We start from the raw sequence: 26,187 nt of genomic DNA, 5'->3' as shown, positions 1-26,187 counted from the left end.
GCCTGACCTCATAAATGCGCTTCTAGAAGAATGGTCAAAAATTCCCATAAACACACTCCTAAACCTTGTGGAAAGCCTTCCCAGAACAGTTGAGGCTGTTATAGCTGCAAAGGGTGGGCCAACTCCATATTAAACCCTACGGATTAAGAATGAGATGTCATTAAAGTTCATGTTCATGTAAAGGCAGGCGTACCAAAACTTTTGGCCTTATAGTGTATATATACACACCCTGACAAAAGTCTTGTCGCCTATCCAAGTTGTAGGAACAACAAATAATAACTTGACTTCTAGTTGATCATTTGGAATCAGAAGTGGCTTAAATGAAAGGCAAAGGCCTCTAGATTATGCTTATTTTACCAAAATAAAATCTTATCATGCCTTGATTTTTAATTATTTAATTAGGACAGAAAGGTCAGACTTTGCTTAGACAAAAGTCTTGTCACTTAACAGAAATAATGTACAGTACAGAACATAAAGTCATGGTGCAGTGGAAAAAGAATTAATATTGTGTATGACTCCCATGAGCTTGGAGGACTGCATCCATACGTCTCGGCAATGACTCAAATAACTTATTAATAAAGTCATCTGGAATGGCAAAGAAAGCATTCTTGCAGGACTCCCAGAGTTCATCAAGATTCTTTGGTTTCATCTTCAATGCCTCCTCCTTCATCTTACCCCAGACATGCTCAATATTGTTCATGTCTGGTGACTGGGCTGGCCAATCCTGGAGCACCTTGACCTTCTTTGCTTTCAGGAACTTTGATGTGGAGGCTGAAGTATGAGAAGGAGCGCCATCCTGATGAAGAATTTGCCCTCTCCTGTGGTTTGGAATGTAATGGGCAGCAAGAATGTCTTGATACCTCAGGCTGTTGATGTTGCCATCCACTCTGCAGATCTCTTGCACGCTCCCATACTGAATGTAACCCCAAACCATGATTTTTCTTCCACCGAACTTGACTGTTTTCTGTGTGAATCTTGGGTCCATGCGGGTTCCGATAGGTCTTCTGCAGTATTTGCGACGATTGGGATGCAGTTCAATAGATGATCATCGGAAAAATCAACCTTCTGCCACTTTTCCACAGCCCATCCTTCCTGCAAGCTGTGGGCCTTGGCAAATGCAACACGATTTTTTAGTTGTCTTCTGTTTAATGCTGGTTTCTGAGCACTAATTCGGCCATTGAGACCACTGCGTGACAGAATTTGGCAAACTGTTCTTGTAGATACAGGGGTTTCTGGTGACCAGTCGTTAAGTAGCTTTGCTGCAGTTGAAAAAGGGCTGGCCCTGGACTGTCAAACCAACAAACGGTCCTCTCGAACAATTGTCTTACAGGGTCTGCCTGACCTGGGCCTGTCATGAACTTCACCAGTTTCTTCAAATCTTTTTCTTATCCTCTTAACTTGATGTTTAGATACATTAAAGATGTCTGCCACCTCAGCAGGAGACTTGGTCTTCAGGCTCTTGATGATCAGCACTTTGGTCTGTGGTTGAATCTTTGGCATGCTGTCAGAGGTCAGGATGCATTTCAAATGAAGGTTGGGTGTGCTGGGGTTCTTCTTCTACACACCTGGCAATGTGTTAATTACAGTATTTGTCACAGGTCTCTTTCATTGCCATTAAAGTTACTGTATATTATATATATATATATATATATATATATATATATATATATATATATATCTCACAGAAGTGAGTACACCCCTCACATTTTTGTAAATATTTTATTATATCTTTCCATGTGACAACATTGAAGAAATGACACTTTGCTACAATGTAAAGTAGTGAGTGTACAGCTTGTATAACAGTATAACAGTTTGCTGTCCACTCAAAATAACTCAACACACAGCCATTAATGTCTAAACCGCTGGCCACAAAAGAGAGTACACCCCTACAAGGTCTCAGAAGTGAATGGGGAGCAGTTAAATTTGGTGTTATCGCTCTCACTCTCTCATACTGGTCACTGGAAGTTCAACATGGCACCTCATGGCAAAGAACTCTCTGAGGATCTGAAAAAAAGAATTGTTGCTATACATAAAGATGTACATAAAGCGTAGGCTATAAGAAGATTACCAAGACCCTGAAACTGAGCTGCAGCACGGTGGCCAAGTCCATACAGTGGTTTAACAGGACAGGTTCCACTCAGAACAGGCCTCACCATGGTCGACCAAAGAAGTTGAGTGCACATGCTCAGCGTCATATCCAGAGGTTGTGTTTGGGAAATAGACGTATGAGTGCTGCCAGCATTGGTGCAGAGGTTGAAGGGGTGGGGGGTCAGCCTGTGCTCAGACCATACGCTGCACACTGCATCAAACTGGTCTGCATGGCTGTCATCCCAGAAGGAAGCCTCTTCTAAAGATGATGCACAAGAAAGACAAGCAGACTAAGGACATGGATTACTGGAACCATGTCCTGTGGTCTGATGAGACCAAGATAAACTTATTTGGTTCAGATGGTGTCAAGCGTGTGTGGTGGCAACCAGGTAGAAGACAAGTGTGTCTTGCCTACAGTCAAGCATGTTGGTGGGAGTGTCATGGTTTGGGGCTGCATGAGTGCTGCCAGCACTGGGGAGCTACAGTTCATTGAGGGAACCATGAATGCCAACATGTACTGTGACATACTGAAGCAGAGCATGATCCCCTCCCTTCGGAGACTGGGCCGCAGGGCAGTATTCCAACATGATAACGACCCCAAACATACCTCCAAGATGACCACTGCCATGCTAAAGAAGCTGAGGGTACCTAAACCCTATTGAGCATCTGTGGGTCATCCTCAAACAGAAGGTGGAGGAGCGCAAGGTCTCTAACATCCACCAGCTCCGTGATTTCGTCATGGAGGAGTGGAAGAGGACTCCAGTGGCAACCTGTGAAGCTCTGGTGAACTCCATGCTCAAGAGGGTTAAGGCAGTGCTGGAAAATAATGGTGGCGACACAAAGTATTGACATTTTGTGCCCAATTTGGACATTTTCACTTAGGGGTGTATTCACTTTTGTGGCCAGCGGTTTAGACATTAATGGCTGTGTGTTGACTTAGCAAATTTACACTGTTATACAAGTTACACATTATAGCAAAGTGTAATTTCTTCAGTGTTGTCACATATATATATATACATATATTTTATATATATATACAAAAGATATAATAAAATATTTACAAAAATGTGAGGGGTGTACTCACTACTGTAAGATACTGTATATATATATATATATATATATATATATATATATATAGTGGGTACGGAAAGTATTCAGACCCCCTTAAATTTTTCACTCTTTGTTATATTGCAGCCATTTGCTAAAATCATTTAAGTTCATTTTTTTTTCCTCATTAATGTACACACAGCACCCCATATTGACAGAAAAACACAGAATTGTTGACATTTTTCCAGATTTATTAAAAAAGAAAAACTGAAATATCACATGGTCCTAAGTATTCAGACCCTTTGCTGTGACACTCATATATTTAACTCAGGTGCTGTCCATTGCTTCTGATCATCCTTGAGATGGTTCTACACCTTCATTTGAGTCCAGCTGTGTTTGATTATACTGATTGGACTTGATTAGGAAAGCCACACACCTGTCTATATAAGACCTTACAGCTCACAGTGCATGTCAGAGCAAATGAGAATCATGAGGTCAAAGGAACTGCCTGAAGAGCTCAGAGACAGAATTGTGGCAAGGCACAGATCTGGCCAAGGTTACAAAAAAAATTTCTGCTGCACTCAAGGTTCCTAAGAGCACAGTGGCCTCCATAATCCTTAAATGGAAGACGTTTGGGACGACCAGAACCCTTCCTAGAGCTGGCCGTCCGGCCAAACTGAGCTATCGGGGGAGAAGAGCCTTGGTGAGAGAGGTAAAGAAGAACCCAAAGATCACTGTGGCTGAGCTCCAGAGATGCAGTCGGGAGATGGGAGAAAGTTGTAGAAAGTCAACCATCACTGCAGCCCTCCACCAGTCGGGGCTTTATGGCAGAGTGGCCCGACGGAAGCCTCTCCTCAGTGCAAGACACATGAAAAAACACCTGAAGGACTCCAAGATGGTGAGAAATAAGATTCTCTGGTCTGATGAGACCAAGATAGAACTTTTTGGCCTTAATTCTAAGCGGTATGTGTGGAGAAAACCAGGCACTGCTCATCACCTGTCCAATACAGTCCCAACAGTGAAGCATGGTGGTGGCAGCATCATGCTGTGGGGGTGTTTTTCAGCTTCAGGGACAGGACGACTGGTTGCAATCGAGGGAAAGATGAATGCGGCCAAGTACAGGGATATCCTGGACAAAAACCTTCTCCAGAGTGCTCAGGACCTCAGACTGGGCCAAAGGTTTACCTTCCAACAATACAATGACCCTAAGCACACAGCTAAAATAACGAAGGAGTGGCTTCACAACAACTCCGTGACTGTTCTTGAATGGCCCAGCCAGAGCCCTGACCCAATTAAGCATCTCAGGAGAGACCTAAAAATGGCTGTCCACCAATGTTTACCATCCAACCTGACAGAACTGGAGAGGATCTGCAAGGAGGAATGGCAGAGGATCCCCAAATCCAGGTGTGAAAAACTTGTTGCATCTTTCCCAAAAAGACTCATGGCTGTATTAGGTCAAAAGGGTGCTTCTACTAAATACTGAGCAAAGGGTCTGAATACTTAGGACCATGTGATATTTCAGTTTTTCTTTTTTAATAAATCTGCAAAAATGTCAACAATTCTGTGTTTTTCTGTCAATATGGGGTGCTGTGTGTACAAAAAAATGAACTTAAATGATTTTAGCAAATTGATGCAATATAACAAAGAGTGAAAAATTTAAGGGGGTCTGAATACTTTCCGTACCCACTGTATATATAACAAAATTCAATTTTCTTTAGAAGCACCTTGTAGTTCTCACAACCTTGTCAACTATGTTACCTGCAATCCTTTTACCTTTTTTTATTCATTATATTTATTAAAAATTTAATTGAGATGTATTCATTAAGAATAGTTTTAACTCAAGTATGTCAAAGGCTGTAAGACACAATGATGCATTCTCACTCCAGGCACACTGACTGCTGACTGTGCATCAGAAAGTCTCATCTGTCCATGACCCACCGGATTCAAATCAAACTTTCATGGCCATTTCTCATCCAAGTATGACATCTGCTGAGTGTTACGAGCTGCTAGGTGTCAGTCATCATTCCAGTTGATGTATAAAACATAGCACCTGTCCTTACTGTTCGAACAACCACTTCCTGATCAGAGAATGATGGCCACACTAGTTGACAGGTCCATACAGGAAGACATTTGTCACACTTTACTGAGACTGACCATCAGCTAAGGCATGTTGGAGGGATTAGCAAAAGCTGTGAGGGTGACTCCAGTGATTGCTGGTTTTTGGAGTGACAGAGAAAAGAACACAAAGGTGGGTGCTCGTGTTGACACTGCAGATTTGCAGAAGAAAAGCTGTCAGGTTTGTCACCGCTGTGAACTAGTGGTTTGCTTGTCAAGGTGAATAAACATCAAAGAACATTTAACCCTCGTTTTCATGAATAATTGAGGAGTAAGCCTCCAGAGTATGTGTGGTGCAAAGCTCAGCCATCTGTTCCCTACTATGAAACTATTGTTCATGTGGGTTCAAGGGGTTTTGAGAAGCAGGAATATAGATGTCACAACAGAGAAGGAAAACACTTTTTTGTACACAGGTTTGTATATATATATATATATATATATATACAAGGCTGTAACCACCATAACATTGAGGGGGACCAGTTATGTTGTTAGGATAACAAAAAGTTTTAAAAATTTACATATTTAGGCTTGTCTACCTCCATGGTCTAACAGGTCTAAATGATTGAGATGGCCAATCAAATCAAAGAAGCCAGGCTGCACTGTTCACAGATACTGGACATAAATTCCAACATGACGCTTTAACAGTGAAATAGTGTGAGGGCGAAATGTGAAAACAACAACAACAAAAAATCCATTAAATCCATTTAAATAATTTAATTGTTTAACGTCCCCCTGTGGTGAAAATCAAGTTTTTAATGTTGTTTATGTGTCTATGTGGTGTTTTTAATATGCTTTAAGACAAACCATGTGCAAATTCATAAGTCAACACACACTGTTGAGTATTTTATTTAAAACTGCAGCGAAAAAAAAGTGTCTCAAACCCGCGGTTTGAAATTGCTGGTGTCTGTGACATCACAAACTACCTTGCAACCAATCATGTAAACATGCCGGCGGGCTATAGCATATCATTAACCATGAGCTCTCTGAAGCAGGAGAGTCTCAAGAATCCCGGTTATCCCGGTATATTTTTCTGCTGATATAAAAAAATGGGTAGATTTAGCAATATAGCGGGTGTATGATGTATATAACAATGTTATGATGAACTATGCCTTTCTCCACTGACGTTCTAAGGTGTGCAAAGCGTTTCTAAGGATGCTGATTTTTAGAAAACAGCTGTCTGACTTGCAAACGGGAACATGGTTTGTGTAACATTAGCAACACATTATTAGCAGTTGTTTAATAATTTAGTCAAGCAAAAGGCTAATCATATTAATTACCGTCATGTGTCTGACATTGTAAAAAGTGATACCATTGTGCAGCGTTTACCTCAGTAAGTTGACTGAGTGGATATCTGAGCTTGTGCGAGTGAGTGGAGGCGGGGCTAGTTAGCATATTCATAGATCCTTGGATGCAGCTAGTTTAAATAAACCAAAATTAAAATCACTGAATGAAAACCCACAAGGGCAAGTTTAAAATAAATTAGCAATAAATAAATAACCAAACAAATCTGGTCAGAGACTTTGGGGTCCCTTTGTCTGTAAAATCCCTGATCTTAACTTCACTTGTTCAAGGTTTAATGGGTTTGAGAATGCCATCTCCTAAATAGCCTCAGCAACCTGGCAATGATGCTGTTTCTATGGTTACTGACCTCCAGCGACTGCAGGTATCCCTCCTGAGGGTCGCAGAGCAGTGAGGAGATGCGGTGGTTGTTCCTCATACAGCTCACACTGCTGTCTCTCCAGAGAGGGAAAATCTGCCTGACGACGGTCATCCTTCCCAAGGAACTGTGGGCCAACTCCATAATCTCAGTGTCACTGATCTCCTACACTCACACAGAAACAGAATTCAAAGATTAATCTTGAGTATTTATGAATCAAAAGTAACTTGATTACTTATTACATTCAAATTTCAGTCCAATAATCTATATTATTAGAACTAATGGAAAAAATACATGATGTTTCACATTATGTTTTAAATAATAATTTTCCCTGACATAGTTGGGTTTTTCAGATTAATATGAGAAATAAACTGGGGATTAACATGGGGTTGCTTAGCTATATATTATTTTAAGGGATGTTACTGCCTTCTAAGATACATTGTAAGATATCTAAGGCAATAGATAAAAAAAAAAAAAAAGTTAATTCTAATTAAATTAAAACATTTGAATGTGCCATTATATGGATTAATTGTTATTATGCAGCTTAGCAGCATGCTAACATCAAACTCAATTGACATCAATTGTCAAGTCAAGTCTTAGGACTAGGATTTGGTTTAGAGTTAGTTGCATGTAATTATGCATAATTCACTGTTATTACTACAATAAGTACATGTAACGTAACAAGGACACTGTAAAATAGTGTTGTTGGAGCTGTCTGTGTGGACAGCATACATCAAGGCAGCTCAGTATGTTTTTGAAAAAGAAAAAAACATTTTACACATTTTTTTTTATGTTGAGTTACGATTGTCTTTTAAAAAGGCCTCGGGACAGAGATATTGTGAAAAGGAAGAAACACAAGAAAATGGCATAATCATTCTTTTAAAGCACAGGACATTGAGGAAAGGGGGACTCAGAGAAGAATATGAAACAATCAATATACAAGCAATTTGAAAGCAGTATCTGGAATGCTGGGATGGGTAAGCTCGGTATTATTACAAAAAAATTGGGTTATTTAAATAAAATATATATAATGGCAAGTCGATTAAATGCAATGGAAATGGTTTTCAATAGGAGAACAAAGATTGAACCCCTCTAACATATTTTTTGAGTCAGCCAAGATATTATTCGACGAGAATTTGCAACTTCCCCTGTTTGTTACAATATGTTCAACCTTGTGAACAGAATTGGTGAACATATGAAAAAACTTCTGTCCGTCTGACATTTTTCTTTTAATATTTTTTATCAGGCTCCAAGTTCAGTAATTTCACTTTAATGGCAATGAAAATGTTATTAGTCAGTTATTGAAATGCCTTATTTTCAAACAGATTTCACTGTCCTTTTTTATTTATTTTATTATTATTTATTTATTTATTTATTTATTGCAAAAACCTCTAGAGCTGTTCTTTAATGTAGGTTGTCCATTTCTGTCAGAGTTACAGAGGCACACGAAACACTGTTGTCTTTACATGCTACTCAAGAAATCCTGTCATTGCCATTGCAACTATTTTCTTTAGCCTTAGAACGGGAAGAATTATGAGGTTGACGACATTTCCTTTTGCCAGTGACTGAAACTACCACAGGTCCATTCATTTCATCATATCCCCCATCTTGTTTAGTTAAAAATCTCTTTAAAGTAGATAAAAACTTTTTTTTATCAATTGAAAGCCAGCTCATACGCTGTTACGGATGCTGGTGTATTAAGCACACGACAAGGAGATAAAGTCCAAACAAGTCTTTTACTAGATAATCCACAGGAGAATACAGGAACATACACCAACACATACATGAACGATCACCGACAAAGACAAGTGGGAAAGGTCAGTGGTAAATACAAGTCCAAATGAGTGTTAATGATGATGGTCCTCAGGTGCGTGTGAAGGTGATGACGTGCAGGTGCAGGGCAGAGGGAATGCTGGGAAGTGTAGTGCGGGAACCGGTGGTTGTGACAGTACTTCCCCCCTCCGGCAAGGCGCGTCCTCGCGCCGTAGAGGAACATCCGAAGGGGCAGGCCGGAGGGGGTTCAGGAGGTGGACGGTGAAGCTGGAGGACGAGTCTGACGGAGGCCCAGTCCCCAACCAGGATGCTGTACATCGGCGGTGGCGCTGAAGGGAGGAGCCATGGTGGTGAAGGTATCAGCGCCACCTTGGGGACGAGCGAAGGCAGCCGCGGCGATGGAGGAGGAACCCACGGCGCAGATGGACGACAGATCGAGCAGATCGATGATGACAACCCAGGCGACCGCGACGGAGCCACAGCGACGACCATCCGAGGAGGATGCAGGGATCCTGAGGGCTGAGGTGTAGCTGGAGCGACCGAGGGCGGCGGCGGAGCCTGAGGGAGGGCGGAGCTAGCTGGAGCAGTAGGGGTGGAGGGCCGGAGAGCAACAGACGGCCCGGAAGTCCGTTGCGTAAGCGATGTGACGTCCGACCCAGGTGAAGTCGACGATCCGAGGCAGCTCCGCGAAGCCGATGGCTCGAAGGTCCCAGCAGACGACGAGGGAGGGAGGAGCGTAGGTGAAGGAGTCAGGTCGACGGGTTGAGGAGGAGAGATGGGAACAGATGTTGGAGGCGGAGCCACGAGATCCTCACGCCCCGGAGGAGATGGCTCACAGTGGTCCCGCGATCTAACCACGTCACTGAGAGGAGGTGATGGTGGTGTAGCGGGACTGATGGGTGACAGCTCGGGCAGAACAGCAGACTTGGTTGGGGTCAGGGAAGAAGGCAGAGATGGAGATTCTGTAGAACATTCCAGTAGAGGATGTGGCAGAGAGAGGCTGGTGGGAATTGATAAGTCCAATAGAGAGCTTTCAAACAGCTGAGAAGTAGTATCGTTGTTGGTGGACTCACTCTCAGTGACGGGCGGGTGGGCGGGGCTTCTCTCCAGCTCGACGTCCTCGACACCTACTCCCTCGCCGCTGAAAGGGACCCCCGACTCGAACTTCTCAGTTGGAAATACCTCAGGCTCCGGGGTGCTGTCAGGTTCGGTCGCTCCTCCTGGCGCGGGCTCTGACGTCACAGCGGGGTCGTCGTTTCCATCGGTGGTGGGTCTCTGGTTGGGAACTGGGTACGGAGGGGTTCCGGATCGGGACCGCTTGAACTCCACGCATCTCAGCATGGCCTCCCTCCAGTTCAAGCCGGTGGTATCAGGAAGCTCACAAGGTCCATTGTAGCTCGCCCCGATCCGGTACAACTTCCTCAATTCCTCATCCTCCAGCTGGCTGCTGACGGCAAAAAGGAAAAAACGTGAAGAATAAACTAAAAAGTCATGGCTCTCCTGAGCCAATGTGATGAATTTGGCCCATTCATCCATTTAGGGCGGTCGGTGATTCTGTTACGGATGCTGGTGTATTAAGCACACGACAAGGAGATAAAGTCCAAACAAGTCTTTTACTAGATAATCCACAGGAGAATACGGGAGAATACAGGAACATACACCAACACATACATGAACGATCACCGACAAAGACAAGTGGGAAAGGTCAGTGGTTAAATACAAGTCCAAATGAGTGTTAATGATGATGGTCCTCAGGTGCGTGTGAAGGTGATGACGTGCAGGTGCAGGGCAGAGGGAATGCTGGGAAGTGTAGTGCGGGAACCGGTGGTTGTGACATACGCACACAGTCATTAATCTTGAAATTATATTATTCCATTCACGTCTTCTGATTTGTTCTGTGAACTTAGAGGCTTTTGCTGGCAAAGGGAAGTTGCGTTTAGAGGGTTCTGCCAATGAACCAGTAATTCTAAATGGGCTGAAACTGAGATTTAAAATATTTAATGAACGTATACTATGTGCAGAAAGCATTTGCTCATTATCGTTATTTCATTGTTGATGGAGGTGGTGTTTAGAGGGTTTTGCATCTGAAGTCTTCATATTTAAATGTCATATAAATATTCATGCTGGTCCACCACAAACCACAGCCGAACCCTCTGTGCTGTTTGGAAGAACCTTGCTGAAAAGACCATCTCAGACCAACAGGAATTCAATGGTGGCTCGTGAGGGAAGGCAAGGGAGACACAGCCTACCCAAAATTTTGAGATGAAAATGAGAGAAGGGCGATTTAATGTTTAATGATTTAATAATAATCATCATAAATTATTACTAAAGTCGGAACCACCACTGCTTTTTCCTGAACGTGCCGAATCTGCTGATGTAATTAAACTTCACTGATATAAATTAAACTAAAGAGAGTCTGATAGAGAGAAAGGGAAGAGGAGGCAAATCCATAGCCAGAGACTTTTATCTCCGTTGTTAAAAAAAATGATCCAACCACCATCGAGTATTTGACTTTCAGTGGTCAGAATGTTGAGAAAAAAATACATTGCAGAGGAGGCTACCCTCCCTTGGTAACCAATCATTGTAGAACGTGATGTTAGTTTGAACTGCAGTTGCTGTTATTATGTCAACTAACTTAATTGTTTAGAGTAGAGATATTGAATATTTGATCACCAACAAATTTACCAAGCTTCTGTAACTTGTATGTTCTGTTACTGTTTGCCTATGTTCTCTGTCATTAGTTCACCAGTTTGTTTCCATAGGTCCCATACTGATTTCATTCACCTGTTGTTTAATTATTATCCGCATTACTCCACATGTATTTACTGTAAGCCTTGAATTCTCCTTAGTTCTTTGTCCTGTATCGTTTATGGAAGTGTGGTTGTGTTTCTCTGTGATTTCTCCTGTGAGCTCATAAGTGTTTGTTTTCTTTTATAATGAAGTGTTTTTTTTTGATTCTCAGTCATTGTGCGCTTAATAACAGCCACCACCATGTGACACATTCCAACAGCAGCTACAAAAAATAAATAAATAAAAAAAATAATAAAAAAAATGAAGGAACACTGCATATAGGCTACAGCAATCAGCTTCACTAAACGGCTGAACATGCAATTTTAACACAGCCATTTAAAAGAACAGAAGGATGTATTTTTGCTTCAATTGATAAGCTAGGTTAGTTAAATTATATTTATTTTGTCTTGCTGTTGTATTTTCTTTAAATGTTCTGTCTAAAAAGTGAACAAAAAGCCATTTCAAAGCAGTTAAGAAAAAAAAAAAAAATTCATGTTGTTAACCAGCAAAATTTAGCTAGTGCAGCTAGACTAACATGGAATTTTTGGTGATGCTGTTTGTGAGAAGGTCTAGATCATTAGAAAAATGTGTCTGAGGCAAAATTATAGAAGTTCCAAGAATTTAGGAATGAGCTGGCTGACTTGCACAGGGATAATTTGAGGTTAGAAGCTAAAATATGCAGATTGTCAGAAAGAAAGCTTGCAGTCTATCACTGAGAGCCAGGAAGCCAGAGTTTAAAAGTATAAAAACTGACATGGGGCCCTATCATACACCCAGAGCAATGCGGCACCAGGCGTGACGCAAGTGTTTTTTGCCAGTTTCAGCCTGACGCAGTTATCATTTTCACGTCCTGCGTGACGTTGTTTAAATAGCAAATGCATTTGCGCCCATTTGTGTGCCCATGGGCATGCTGGTCTGAAAACGAGGTGTGTTTAGGAGCATTGCTGGTGCGTTACTATTTTGACTGAAATAGACTGCGCCATTGACCAACTGAAACCTGGTCTAAAGTCAATGGCACAATATTTGTTTTATTTAAAGAGCGTGTTAGTATGCGCCTGTATGCGGGTGCACAACGCACATACACTCTGCTTATTACACACACAGGGCAGCAGCACACAAACATGCCAAATATTAAAAATAAAAGGATTACAATGTAAAAGATTATTATTGTGCATAAAGATAAAAATGCTTTGGTGGAATCCGGCTTGTCCCGTAGATGGTCTGCTCGCACGCTTTAACCATATGCACGAGCAGATCCGTTTCCTCACTAGAAAAGCGTTCAGTTTTTCCACTTGTAAATTCCGGCATGTAAATAGCGAATCCGCCATGGCGCGAGCGCAGCTGGCTTTTAAAGGAAATGGGAGATGAGACTCTGATTGGTTTATTGAACGTTACGCCCATTACTCATTAGTGGAATAGGCACAACCCTTTTAGACCATGTGCCGGGCACGGCGACCATTTTTCCCACCCTTAAACTAGCAAAAGAGGATTCGGACACGCTCTAAGCGCACTTGCGCCGTGCGCTTTAGATCATTCGCTTAGATCATTAAAATAGGGCCCATGGTCACTCTGCAAACAGAGTTGGCCCATACCCAAAGGTCAGTACAGACAGAGAGTTAATTTTTTCTGAGTTCTAGTGAGACTAGGAATAAAACTTTTATTAGTTTTTATAAGAATTTATTAGGAATTTAAAGATGAGAAATTTCTCAGCTGAAAAAGCACAAAGAAATAGAGCAAGGAGGAATAAAATAGATTCAGGCATCATTAGGGCAGTGCAGAGGTCAGCATCAAGTGGCATAACTGTGACTCTCCTAAAACTATCCGCTCCCATGCTACAATCTAGCAACAGGCTACATTTGCTTAGGGAACTTGCACTAGAAGTTGAGGTTTTTATTCCTCAAACCCCAGGAAACAACATTGAGTTGTACCTTAAAGATGTCAGTTTTACCTTGACGTACCTCCCTGAGGCCACAATGGCAGACAAAATCTTCCAAGTAAGATGACAGCATAAGCTGTCATAGTTTCAGTGAAAGACAGAGCCCAGCTATCTCTAGCAGTTATAATGAATTGTGTTAAGCCCTTATAGCAGAGTAAACTCTGTATCAAATCTGATCTTTATCAGTTTTCCAAATTAAGCAAGGCTGCCTTGAGTTTTACTAGAGAGTACTATGAGGGGGATGTCATGTTTGAGAGACTGTTTGTGAATAACCTTTATCCACAGTTAGGAAACCACTCACACTCCTGGTAGACACTGATCGCAAATCTGCAGGAAAATTGAGGCAGCTCACCATGTGAGCCTGGGACAGTGGTAAGGTAAGCACAGACAGGAAAGACAGACAGCCATGTGCTTCTGTGCTTGAGTCTGTACAGGGCAGTACGATTCCCACTTCAGATGGAAGAAGTGTCAGAACTTCACCAAAACAGATTTCCCTCTGCCAGTAATTACAGGTTCTCCTCCCAATCAAAGTGATTGATAGGGATATCCTTTGATATCCAGAAGAGCACCCAGACCATTACATCCTTAGGTGATCCTTATAGTCACAAGAATGGCAAAAATCAGCCAGCAAAATTGTACAGTTATTTTGAGAAAATAAATTTATAATGATATAATATTGATGCCAAATGGTTAACTGAAAACAACGGGCTTACCAGCCGTGTCGACATTAAAGGGCACTTTTAGCATCTGTATGGTGATATGAGGTGGTATTGGATGTTTTGTGAAACAACCAATGCATGTAGCCTACATGTAGAAATGTCATTGACATTTGACGCTGAGGAAATGTGCAGCTGTATCAGCAAGAAATAATAATAAAAGCATAATTTCATTACAAAAGAGTTCTTGTAATAAGTTACAGCGGCATATAGCAAATGAAATACTGTTATCTGTGCATTTAATTTCTCATGAGACAATATAATATTTGTTTGTCTTGTCTTAGCTTTTTGCATGTAGAGTGATCTTGCAAAGTTAAGATGGCAGATATGTTGTAAATAAATTAGGCAAAACAGCTCTGTTACTGAAATATTTATCATCAAGATGCTGCTCAGCCATTATTCATGGTCCAGCCTGAAAACTTTCACAGGTAGATGAAATGGTAAGACAGACATGTAGAGAAAGTGGAAAATGTATCTAACTATATTTGCTGCAAGAGTAGAAAAACAGCCAGGACAAAAAGAAACCTTAAATCTAACATCCTTTTCCCATTTCAATGTATGTCCTCTTATGTTTCCCATGTGACTCTTGGTTCAGAGGATATATGTTTACGCTAAAAGCCTACGAGTGTTCTCCCTGCACTGATGGGTTTGCAATGCTCCTTGTAATTTGACAGTCATGCTGTTCCAAACATCTGGGGAGAAAGCAGTACCTTCAGCAGTAGGTTGTGACTGGTACTGTAGAAATTCAGCTAGAGAAATTAATGAACACAAGCTAATAGACCACAAAAAACAGTATGGAATATGTATCGAAGTCCATACTGCTTTGTGTGATACCAACTTGATTTCTATTTAGGCATTTGTACATTTGGATTTATGCTGAGCATGCAATATCAATGCAAAGTTAAGCATGCAATATCAACACATGGGCATTTTCTTAGATATGTACAGTACAGAGATGCACAAATCTTTACAATTTCTCTGATTACTGGTCAGAAATGGAATTAATAGACAGAACAATCTCATTCATCAGTAAAAGAATGTGAAACTTGGACAATGACTTTTCTAACGGCAAAATATTTTAAAATAAAATCCAGATGGGAACCATTTTACAAGGTAGCGATTTCATATGAATTTGTATGATGTGATTTGTACAAAAATGTTTGTACAAAAACCATCAAAGTGTAAGCAAACCGTAAGGTACGAATGGGCTTGCACAAACTAACGAACTAGCCATCAATTCGCAAAAACATAAAACATACAAATTGCCATGAGATTGTGTCAGATGGAACTAATGAAAGTAAAGTAATTTGCACTTATTGCGTGGTGGAATTTAATTATCATCATGCTCATCAACTACAATAAAAGTGAAACACAGTTAATGTTATGACTATTCTAAACATTAGCAATGTTCTGTTCATGAATAAACTGTACTTTTTAACTGGTTCTGGTCAGTAAGCCAGTTGAACCACTTCAAATCAGACTGAATCGTCTGAAACCGTACGTATCCCAAGTCAGCGCTGATCCACAAGCCACTCCATAAATGAACTGATCTCTCAAATGTGTCTGACATTCTGACTTAAAAGTGAGTAATATCTCAATTCAAGTTTATTTGTAGCGTTTTTCACAATGCATATTGTTTTAAAGCAGCTTTACAGGAGATGCTTTTTTGAATGATTCAATTTAGGAAGTATTCTGTATCCGACAGATATGAGTGTATCAAGGTAATGTCCGGTCCAAAGCTGGCATTGCTGTCTGTTTTCTTCATTGTTTTGAGTTGTTTTGTGCTATTTGATTTATTATTTTCTTTCAATAAAGTTATTACGTTCAATATAAAAATTAGATGCTTTACTTAACTACCAGCAAGTGGAATTGCCTGAAGATTGTAAAGAGCTGCTAAGAAATTCCAGGAGAAGGATATGTAATTGGACTTCGCTGAAGAAACGAGGATCAAGAGGTGGGGTGCTCCAAAGGCTTAAGAGGCTGTAGACCTCCCTTTCCTGTAGTTACCTTGTCAAATGTATGGACAAACTATTATTGAAAGTTAAGTATGATAGTGATTTAGATAAAGACATTTGTTATGTTTAATGGAAACCTGGTTAAAAGAAATCGCATTTTATAAAGCTAGCAACTTAATTCCAAATACATGAACAAGTGTGCACTCCAGATTTTGAACTTTTGTCTGTCTTTTAGACCTCTTATTTTCTAAGGAAGTTTGGACAAATAACAATTATTTTAGTATATGTTCCCGGACCAGACTATGAAAAAGCCATGGGGAAAAAAACAAAGAAAAAAACAGAATGTTTCAGCGATGCGCTGGCTCATTCTTCTGAACAACCAGTATTTATTCTGAGGGGTATTCAGACCACAATATTGTACATTTACTCCCAAGATATTGGGCTAAGATTAAACAGGAGAAACCTGTTGTAAAACAGGTACACCTGTAGTCTGAACAAAGCAAAGAATAATTGAGAAATTGCTTTGAGCAAACAGACTGGCAACTGTTTTTTTTATTTTTTTATATTATTATTATTATTTCACTTGTGATAAATGTGGATAAAAGAAAAGAAATGGTAATTACTGAAGATAAGTGGAATGCATTGAAGTTGGAACCTATGATACTTGGTGGGAATCCAATTGAATGTGTTTGTAATTTTAAGTATTTGGGGACATACATAGATTCATACATAGATGACTTAGTTTTCAGAATACTGACAGCATTTGCAAGAAAGCTCAACAAAGGTTGTATTTGATCAGGAGGTTAAATCACTTTGGTGTAAGAACATAACTGAAATGGTCTATAAAATTATTGTTTGTGATGTATTGTATGGTGAAGCCAGAGACAATTATCCACAATGTGGAAAATAAAGTAAACTAAAACTAAAAAAAAACAAACTAAAACATCAAAACTGGAGCTGGTGCAATCTGTACCTCAGGATATCCAAAAACATAGTCATAGGTGCAAAATGCAATACAGGAAACTTATCTAAGACCTATCAATATTTATCAATCATTCAATATGCTGGAGCATTAGTTAATGTAACGCCAATGATAATAAGCACCCGTATTATTATGACTTAATAGAAAAAGGTGCTTATATGAATAGAGGTCATTCATTGTAACAGGATCAAGAAGTCATTTTGAAATCATAAAAAAAAACAAAAAAAAAAACTGATAGGCTGCATCCGAAATCGCATACTTCCTTACTATATTAGGCGAAAAACAGTATGTGACAAAAGAAGTATGTCCGAATTCACAGTACTCATAAACAGTGTTGGGGAAAGTTACTTTTAAAAGTAATGCATTACAATATTGCGTTACTCCCTGAAAAAGTAACTAATTGCGTTACTTAGTTACTTTTTATGAAAAGTAATGTGTTGCATTACTTTTAGGTTACTAGGTCAACAAAGTAACTAGGTCACATGATAATGACATCATAATGAATGTAGTACGTCCAGATTACATTCATACTACACAGATTCATACTGTCACAGTCACCAGCACCGGCACTACGTTTCCTAGCATCCCTCCTGTTCATCACCTGCACACGATCATCAATCACCCGCACCTGAAGACCATCACCATCATTACCACTCATCAGCACTCCCTTCGTAAGCAGTCACCATCCTCACCACAGTGTCCGGTCTCGTATGTTCCATGTGTTGAGTTGCGTGTATACTTGTTCCTGTATCATCTCCCGTTGCATTACTAAGTAAAGACTTTTTCTAAAATTATCTTCTTCGTTGTGTGTTCCTACACAAGCAGCACGTTACAGAGGACCAGACCTCCCACATGGATGAATGGGAAAAATTCATCAAAGTGGCTCAGGAGAGAAAGTGGCTGTCGTTTTCGTCTGCGTTTTTTCGCCCTTAGCCGTCACCAGCCTGCTGGAGGATGAAACCCTGAAGACCTTGTTCTGGATCGGGGCGACAGGAACCCAGACACCACCGGCTTGAACTGGAGGGATACCTTGTTGAAGTGTCTGGAGAGCAAATGGCCCCGATCCAGAGCCCTGCCAAGCCCAGTGCCCAGTCAGAGACCCACCACAGATGGAGTGTACGCGATGTCAGAGCCCGCGCGAGGAGGAGCGACCGAGCATGACATCACTTCGGAGCCTGAGGGGTATCCATCTGAGGAGAGTTCCGAGTCGGCAGTCCTATCCTGCGCCGTGGGAGTAGGTGTTGGAGTCTATGGGCTGGTCAGAAGCCCCGCCCACCCGCCTGTCACTGAGAGTGAGCCTCAGAACACCAACATCGACTTAACCCTTCATCTGCCTAACCATTCTATACTGGACTCACTGGTCCCACCCAGCCTCCCTCTCCCACCTCCTCTCCTAAATGTTTTGGTCAGCTTGTCGTCCCAGTCTTGTCCCCAGACCCCAGCCATGTCTGCTGTCCTGCCCGAGCTGTCCCCCATCAGTTCCGCTGTACCACTGTTGTCTCCTCTCAGTGACGTGGTTACATCGCGGGCCTACTGTGAGCCACCTCCATCTCGGTGTGAGGATCCCGTGGCTCCGCCTCCAGCCTCTGTCCGTGTCACTCCACCTTGACCCCTCGCCCTGACTCCTCCACCTGCGCTCCTCCCTCCCTCGTCATCTGCTGGGACCTTCGAGCTTTCGCCTTCTTGGAGCTTCCTCGAACCGTTGGCTTCACCCGGTCGGACGTCACATCACCTGCGCCATGGACTTGTGGGCCGTCCGTTGCTCTCTGGCCCTCCACCCTTACAGTTCCGGCTAGCTCCACCCTCCCTCAGGCTCCGCCTCCATCCTCGGTCGCTCCAGCTACACCTCAGCCCTCCGGATCCCTGCATCCATCTCTGGGGGTCGTAGCTGCGGCTCCGTCACGGTCGTCTGGGTCGTTGGCGTCGATCCACCCCATCAGCCCTCCATCTGCGCCGTGGATTCCTCCTCCGTCATCGCCGTCACCCTCGCTCATCCCCAAGGTGGCGCTGAAGCCGTCACCACCATAGCTCCTCCCTCCAGCGCCGCCGCAGTGGTCCACCATCCTGGCTGGGGACTGAGCCACCACCTGGCTCATCCTCCAGCTCTACCGTCCTTCTCCTGAGCCACCTCCAGCATTATCTTCCATCTCACCACTCCATCCACCTCCAGAACCCTCTCCGGCCCTCCCCTTTGGATGTTCCATTACAGCGTGAGGACGCGCCTCGCCAGAGGGGAAGTACTGTCATAGTCACCAGCACCGGCACTACGTTTCCCAGCATCCCTCCTGTTTATCAACTTCCATGTGTTGTGTTGTGTGTATACTTGTTCCTGTATCATCTCCCATTGGATTACTAAGTAAAGACTTGTTCGAAAATTATCTTCTGTGCAAGCAGCACGTTACACATACTATATAGAACATACTTGTTCCAAACAAGTAACTACTCGAGAGTATGTGATTCTGGATGCAGCCATAGTCATTCGACAGTCTGTGACATCATTAAAAGGCATCCCAAAGACAGTGTGGTACTGCAGCTTTATTGCTTTAAATATTTGATAATTTCACGTTTTCATGGTGTGGTAACCTAAGTTATAAAAACACATGTCATTCAGTGAAATGCCAAAAAACACTTTTCTTATTAGATGTCTTGAAAAAAAAAAAAAAAAAAAAAAAAAAAAAAGGAAGAAGAAGAAGAAGAAGAAGAAGAAAAGTAGTAGATGCTGTGAATAATTGTGATAAACTTTACTGGTCAAGCTCTCTATTTGATATAGGTGACCCCTTGGCTGCAATATTAGCTTAAGTAGAAGTTTTGTCATTCAGGGTAATGTTTTTGTCATTTGGGGTAATGCAAATTCACAGTGTCATCCGCCACACATGGGGTAAAAACAACACAGGCTCCTTGGAAAAATGTACCTGTGTCAACATTTTTGCAAAATGCAAAATATGTACAAATACGTACATTACAAATACATACACACGTACAATTTCGTTTTTATGTCACATTTGCTTTTGTTAACACTCGGGTATGTTTACAGATTAGTGTAGGTGTACGTTATTAAACGTGATAGAGCATTAAGCTTTTAGAGCCACTCACCAGACATTTCAATTCAGAACTGCAGTGATACGTACAAACTCCAACGTAAAAAACGTTGCCATATACACATTCATCTGTACTAAACACACTTTTAGCACCACTAACTGGACATTTCACTTTGAAACTGTTGCGAAACGTGCATGACGCAACGTATTTTGCGTTTTGCAAAAATGTTGACACAGGTATGTTTTTCTAATGAGCCCAGGCTGGGTAAAAGGCTCACTAGCGTGGGGCAAAAGGCACTGTAACAGTGTATGCAAGCAGGCAGGCAGATGAAGACACAGAAGAGTAAGGTTCCAACACACATTTACTTATCATATAATCCAAACAGGCAACAATCCGAACAGGTAGCAGGTAAACACACACACTGAGTATAACAGAAACCGGACAAGGAGAACAGGAGAGAGAACAACTTAAGTAGCAAACACAAACGAGGATAATAGAACACAGCTGAAACATTTGAGCTAATATTGACAGTAACCAAGGTGATAGATGAGTGGTGGGAATCTGAATACGTGACAACAGAAAACAGACTGAAAGTCCATGAAACCGAAACTAACTGAAGATAACTGTGACATCACGTCCCCCTCTGGCAAGGCGAAACCTCATACCGTAATGAAATGATGGCATGGGGAGGGATGGAGGGGGCTTGAGAGGAGGACGTGGATGAGGCGAAGGGATGGTTGCAGGATGGGGCAAAGGGATGGTGATGGCAGGATGACCAGACAAAGGGATGGTGATGGCAGGATGACCAGACAAAGAGCTCCACAGAGTCGACAGTCCACAGCAGAGACGAAGGCGGCAGGAGCCAAGATGTGGTAGGTGTGGCTGCCGATGTCTGGGGGACGACCAACAGAGACGAGTGCCCCGGATCCGAAGGTGCAGATGGAGAGCTGCTGGAAGAGCTAAGTGACATCGCTGGTGCTGGAGACCCAAGTGACAAGCGTTGTAGGTGGAGTCAGAGTACCCGAGGACTGGGGTGATGCCGGTGAGACTGAAGACAGAGGTGATGGTAAAGGGAGGAAGGAGCCCACTGCAGCCGTAGGGAAGGAGGGACGGAATGTAGCGGACAGCTCGTATATCTGTGGCGTTGGTGGAGCAACGTCTGACCAAGGGGGAGCCGGTGGGAGGAGGGAACCCAGTGGAGTAACTAGGCAGAGGGTCCCTGGTGGAGCTGAAGGTGGGAGGAGCCAGGACGGAGCCAGTAGGTCGAAGGGCCGAGATGGAGCGAAGGGATCCAAGGCCAAAGGCAGAGCCACAGGATCCTCTAGCACAGGTGCTGCTGATGGTTGCTCAATGTCCTGGCAGGGTATCTCCAGAGATGGTGCAGGGCGGCAAGCTTCTAGCTGCAGCGGGGCTGGAGGAATGGCTAAGCTCTGTGACGATGGAGGTGACAAGACTGTACATAATGGTGAGCAGGGCACAGTCCACACAAATCAAAGAAAAGAGTAAATCACAGTTCATATCACTCATAATGCTGTCTTTAAACAGCAAAGAAGCATTAGATACCGGGTGGGCTAGGGTGGGAGTCGATCCTTCCTCACTGGCGTCCAGCAGCCATTCCTCGGTTCCCATTCCCTCGGCTACTGATGTGAGGGGCTCACACCCCTGGTCAGACTCACTCGAGTGCTCCACTTCCTGGGTGATGGTGAACTCTGTCCTTTTGGCCTCAGGGCTCTGGCTCACACGTTGTGGCAGGTGGTCTCTCAATCTCTGTGGGGGGCTCTTGCACATTATCTGTGGTTGAAGTTGGTAACTTTGGCTCTGGGTCTGGCTCTGGCTGTGTTCTGAATCGGGGCCGTACGCTCTCCAGACACCTCACAAATTTTTGAGGTTGTGAAAGTTCAGCATGATCCAGAACAGGGTCTTCAGGGTCTCATCGTCAAATGGGCAGATGACAGCAAGTTAAAAAAACCCAGCAGAAAAGAGAAAAAAATCAGTGCTCTCCTGAACCACCTGGATGAACTTAGTGTTCCAATGCATTTTTTGTGGTCCGGTCTTCTGTAACGATGTATGCAGGCAGGCAGATGAGGACACAGAAGAGTAACGTTCCAACACACGTTTACTTATCATATAATCCAAAGAGGTAACAATCCGAACAGGTAGCAGGTAAACACACACACACTGAGTATAAAAGAGACCAGACAAGGAGAGCAAGAGAGGGTACTTAAGTAGCAAACACAAACGAGGATAATAGAATAATGAATTAATAATGACAGTAACCAAGGTGATAGATGAGTGGTGGGAATCTGAACACATGGCAATAGAAAACAAACTGAAAGTCCATAAAACCGAAATTAACTGAAGATAATTGTGACAGGCACACAGTATTGATACAAATACTTTTTAAATATGATGGTGTCATTATAAATATGGTGATTATCTTTAAGGTGGACACCTAACTTAATATATGATATTTACCATTTGAATCTAACCATGTCATGTCAACAAATGGAAAAGTCAGCTAGTAATTTATTATCATGTTAATTATTGTGCCTTTAGCTCCAACAGCAGGTGTGCTTTTTACCCCAAATACCATACTTTTACATATTTGTCCATTATTGAAAAACTGTTGCTTTAATTACCTTTAACAAAACTGAAAATTAAGAAGACCTTTGTCTTAAATATATATTCAATAATTTTAGCGATTCTCATTTGCTACTTAAATCTACAACATTTTAAAGAAATAGATCAAATTAGCAAATAATCAACTTTGCGCTGCTGCCCGTGATTGCATCAAGGATCAGCCAAATTTTCATGTGCATCTCGAAAAGCGGGTGTTTTGGAAAGTACTACGGCAAGTTTTTGAGCCATCTAGTGGTTTAGAGGAAAATAAAATCAAAAATGATTTTTCCCTGGGAAAACCTTTAGCAATGTTGTACCCTATACTTATCCTGAGCTCTAATTATTGTATATAAAATAATATGTGATCCTGCTAAATTTTATTATATTTTAAATGATTTTCACTTCCTTACAAAAACTTCTTGCTGACAAATAGGTAAAACCTAGTGGTTTGAAGGATATTAGCAAAGTATAATTTAATTTAATGATTTAATAATTTAATTAAATTTACAATTAATTTGTATTTGGGGGCTGGACTGTGATCCTTAAAAAGTTTTTTTTTTTTTTTTTTTTTAAATATGTAATCAAATGATTGTTGTTCTAAATATACCTGACAAGATTATTTGTATATGAACTATGTTTATCACATTTGGGTTACTGTAATAATGCATACAAAGACAAGGGAGGAGCCATGGTGGAGCCATTGTGGTTGTTGAAACCAGGGGGACGATGGATGGAGGTGGAGCCCAAGGTGGAGACAGAGAGCAGATGAGACCGGCCAACACCAACAGTCCTGGAGGCCGAGGCTGAGCCTCAGTGACAAGCGTCCGAGGTGGAGCCAGGGTGTGAGAAGACTGAAGTGGAGCCAGATGGAGCTGAAGGGGTGGAGAGACGGAGCACAGCGTACGGCTCGGATGTCCGTGGCACAGGCAGAGAGACGTCTGACCAAGGCGTAGCTGGAGGGACGAGGAAGCCGTATAGTCTCTGGTGGAGTTGAGGGAGGGAGGAGCCAAGGCCGAGCCGACAGGTCGACGGGCCGAGGTGGAGTGACGGGATTTGCGGCTGATGCCGCAAGGGAATCGTTTTTCTAGGTGGAGCTGGATACCGGAAGAGCAGAGGCAATTCCACACTGTAGAGTGGTGTCAGATGGGAAGCCAAGGGGCTGAAGGGAACCAGCGGAGGCTGGGCTGACATACTGGCTGACCAGGAGAATACCAGGGAAGCCATAACTACATCTAAACTTGTCTTCTGTAAATTGTGGTAAAACTGCACCACAATGATATAATACAATGATAGCTATTCTGTTTTTTTCTCTCAGAGAGAAAAAAAAAAAAAAAGTTATCAGGACATATTCTAATGTACAGAAAAAAGAAAAAAAATCTTTGAAAAGTTTTTGACCTAGCAAAAGTTTGAAGAGAATCTTCTTAAGCATATTAGTTTAGTGTCATCTAATGTTTTAGACTCATGGCTTGTAAGATTATATGCAATTGGGAAAAAGTACACAATATGGTGTTTTCTTAATCAATTGCAATCACACCTATGCATTGTATAGTCAGCAGGATGAGACTTTAATATGTAACAGCAGCATGTGGTGCTTCACAGCATGTTTAGCAGGAAGGCATCATCCTTCACAATTAACTTAAACAAAATCTGGGGCTTTCACAACTCACAGATTGAGTTATGCAATGAAATTTCAATCACATGTGATCGATTAAACACCATCTGCCCTTGTGTAATTTGCCTTTAACATGCATCAAAGATGATTGGCAAATGTTTTTGTGCTGGTTATGATGGCTGCAGTATGTGGGAATTGTTCTCCCCAGGGTGCACTATCTGCTGTATTTGAAGCTTCTGTTTATATAATTACAGACACAGCCTTTTAAACTGGCCTTTTCTCAGTGGGTTGAATAAAACTGCATCATTTAATCATTTCTATACTGATTTGATCCACTACCATTTCCACTTCCTACTTGCAAACACTAGTCTCATCCTACACTGTTTTATTAGTTTGCCTGTATGTTCAGGGATTCATTATTCATGATACTGCTTTAATGAATATATAATGACTATACAATCAACTACACCGTGCGCAGAAGTTGATTTTCTGATCATATTTTTTTTTTTTCAAGCACCTTTTACCAATTCCAAACCACATCAATCTTAAAGGGATAGTTCACCCAAAAATCAAAATTCTGTCATCATTTACTCACCCTCAGGTTGTTCCAAAACTGTGTACATTTCTTTGTTCTGTTGAACACAAAAGGAGATATTTTGAAGAATGTGAACTGAACAGTTCAATTTAAATTTTATTTATTTATTTTACTACTATGGAAGTCAATGGTACCCCAAAGCAGCTTACAAACTCTCTTCAAAATATCTTCTTTTGTGTTTAGCAGAACAAATAAATTTATACAATTTATATTTAAATTGAGGGGGAGTAAATGATGACAATTTTCATTTTTGGGAGAACTAATCCTTTAATAACTACTATTAAGTTTGTATTTAATCATTTATAAGTGATATATAATTGTTCATGAAGGCTGGAAATGAAAAAAAAAAAAAAAAAAAAAAAAAAAAAAGCCTTATATTTAGGTGTGCATAATTATTAGGCAGATTTTCTTTTACAGGGAAAATGAGCCAAAAAAAGAGATTTAACAGACTGAAAAGTAAAAAAAAAAAATTAAATACACATGAGAAGGATGCAATACTATTGCAATACTAGAAATTGCAAAGTTAAGTCATGACCAATGGACAGTGAAATGCTCATTGGGTCAGTAGGGTCAGACAAAAACAGGTGGAGAAGAAAATACGTTAACTGCAAAAGAATTAAGAATTAAGGTGAAGAATTAAGTGTGAAACTATCAGGAACCCTTTAGTCTCCAGTCCCACCATTTTCCAGAACAGCAACCATCCTGGAGTCTCCAGAAGTGCAAGGTGTCAGGATCTCAGAGACTTAGGTTAGGTAAAGAATCCTAAAAAAATGACCCCCGCTTAATAAGAATCACAAGCTGACGTGTTTTAAAATAAGACAAGACGATTTAGTTTTGCACTGTTCTCAGTTCAGTTTCCTGTGTTTTCTTTGTTCATGCTCTTCTGTTGCCATGGATTTTCCCTCATGTGTCTCACCTGTGTCTTGTTATCTTGTTAGTTACCTTATTTAGTCCCTTGTGTTTTTCTTTCTGTATATATGGCTCTCATTTAGTTCTTTTTTGTCAGATATCATCAATGTTTTTGTTTCCTAATAACCTGTAGTGATGGGATGATCGGATCATTTTATTGAATCTCTCGTTCGAACTCATTCATCACAGTGAACTAATAGAAGAAAGCACCTGAACATGAAAAAGATAAAAATAAACCTTCCCTTACCTCATTCACAAACACCCAGTGACTGTCTTTGGAGGCCAGGTTAGTCTCCACGGCCTATAAAGAAAAAAATAGAGAATAAATCAATGTGAGTGGTTTGTGGCAGGAGT

The 26,187-nt window shown here is 41.6% G+C and overlaps 1 protein-coding gene across 3 annotated transcripts in view; it reads right to left on the bottom strand.

The window, feature by feature from the left end:
- grid1b (glutamate receptor, ionotropic, delta 1b) overlaps positions 1-26,187 on the bottom strand; it is a 451,695-nt gene that overhangs the window by 55,305 nt on the left and 370,203 nt on the right. For all 3 annotated transcript variants that reach the window (XM_051913594.1, XM_051913592.1, XM_051913593.1), the window contains exons 5-6: positions 26,081-26,134; positions 6,899-7,072 (exon numbers count right to left, since the gene is read on the bottom strand). In XM_051913594.1, coding sequence (XP_051769554.1) covers positions 6,899-7,072; positions 26,081-26,134 — 228 coding nt within the window. The remainder of the gene's footprint in view (positions 1-6,898; positions 7,073-26,080; positions 26,135-26,187) is intronic.

The sequence above is a fragment of the Ctenopharyngodon idella genome, chromosome 12 (assembly GCF_019924925.1).
Source record: "Ctenopharyngodon idella isolate HZGC_01 chromosome 12, HZGC01, whole genome shotgun sequence".
NCBI classification, from domain to species: domain Eukaryota; kingdom Metazoa; phylum Chordata; class Actinopteri; order Cypriniformes; family Xenocyprididae; genus Ctenopharyngodon; species Ctenopharyngodon idella.
This window is presented reverse-complemented; position numbering and strand designations above follow the sequence as displayed.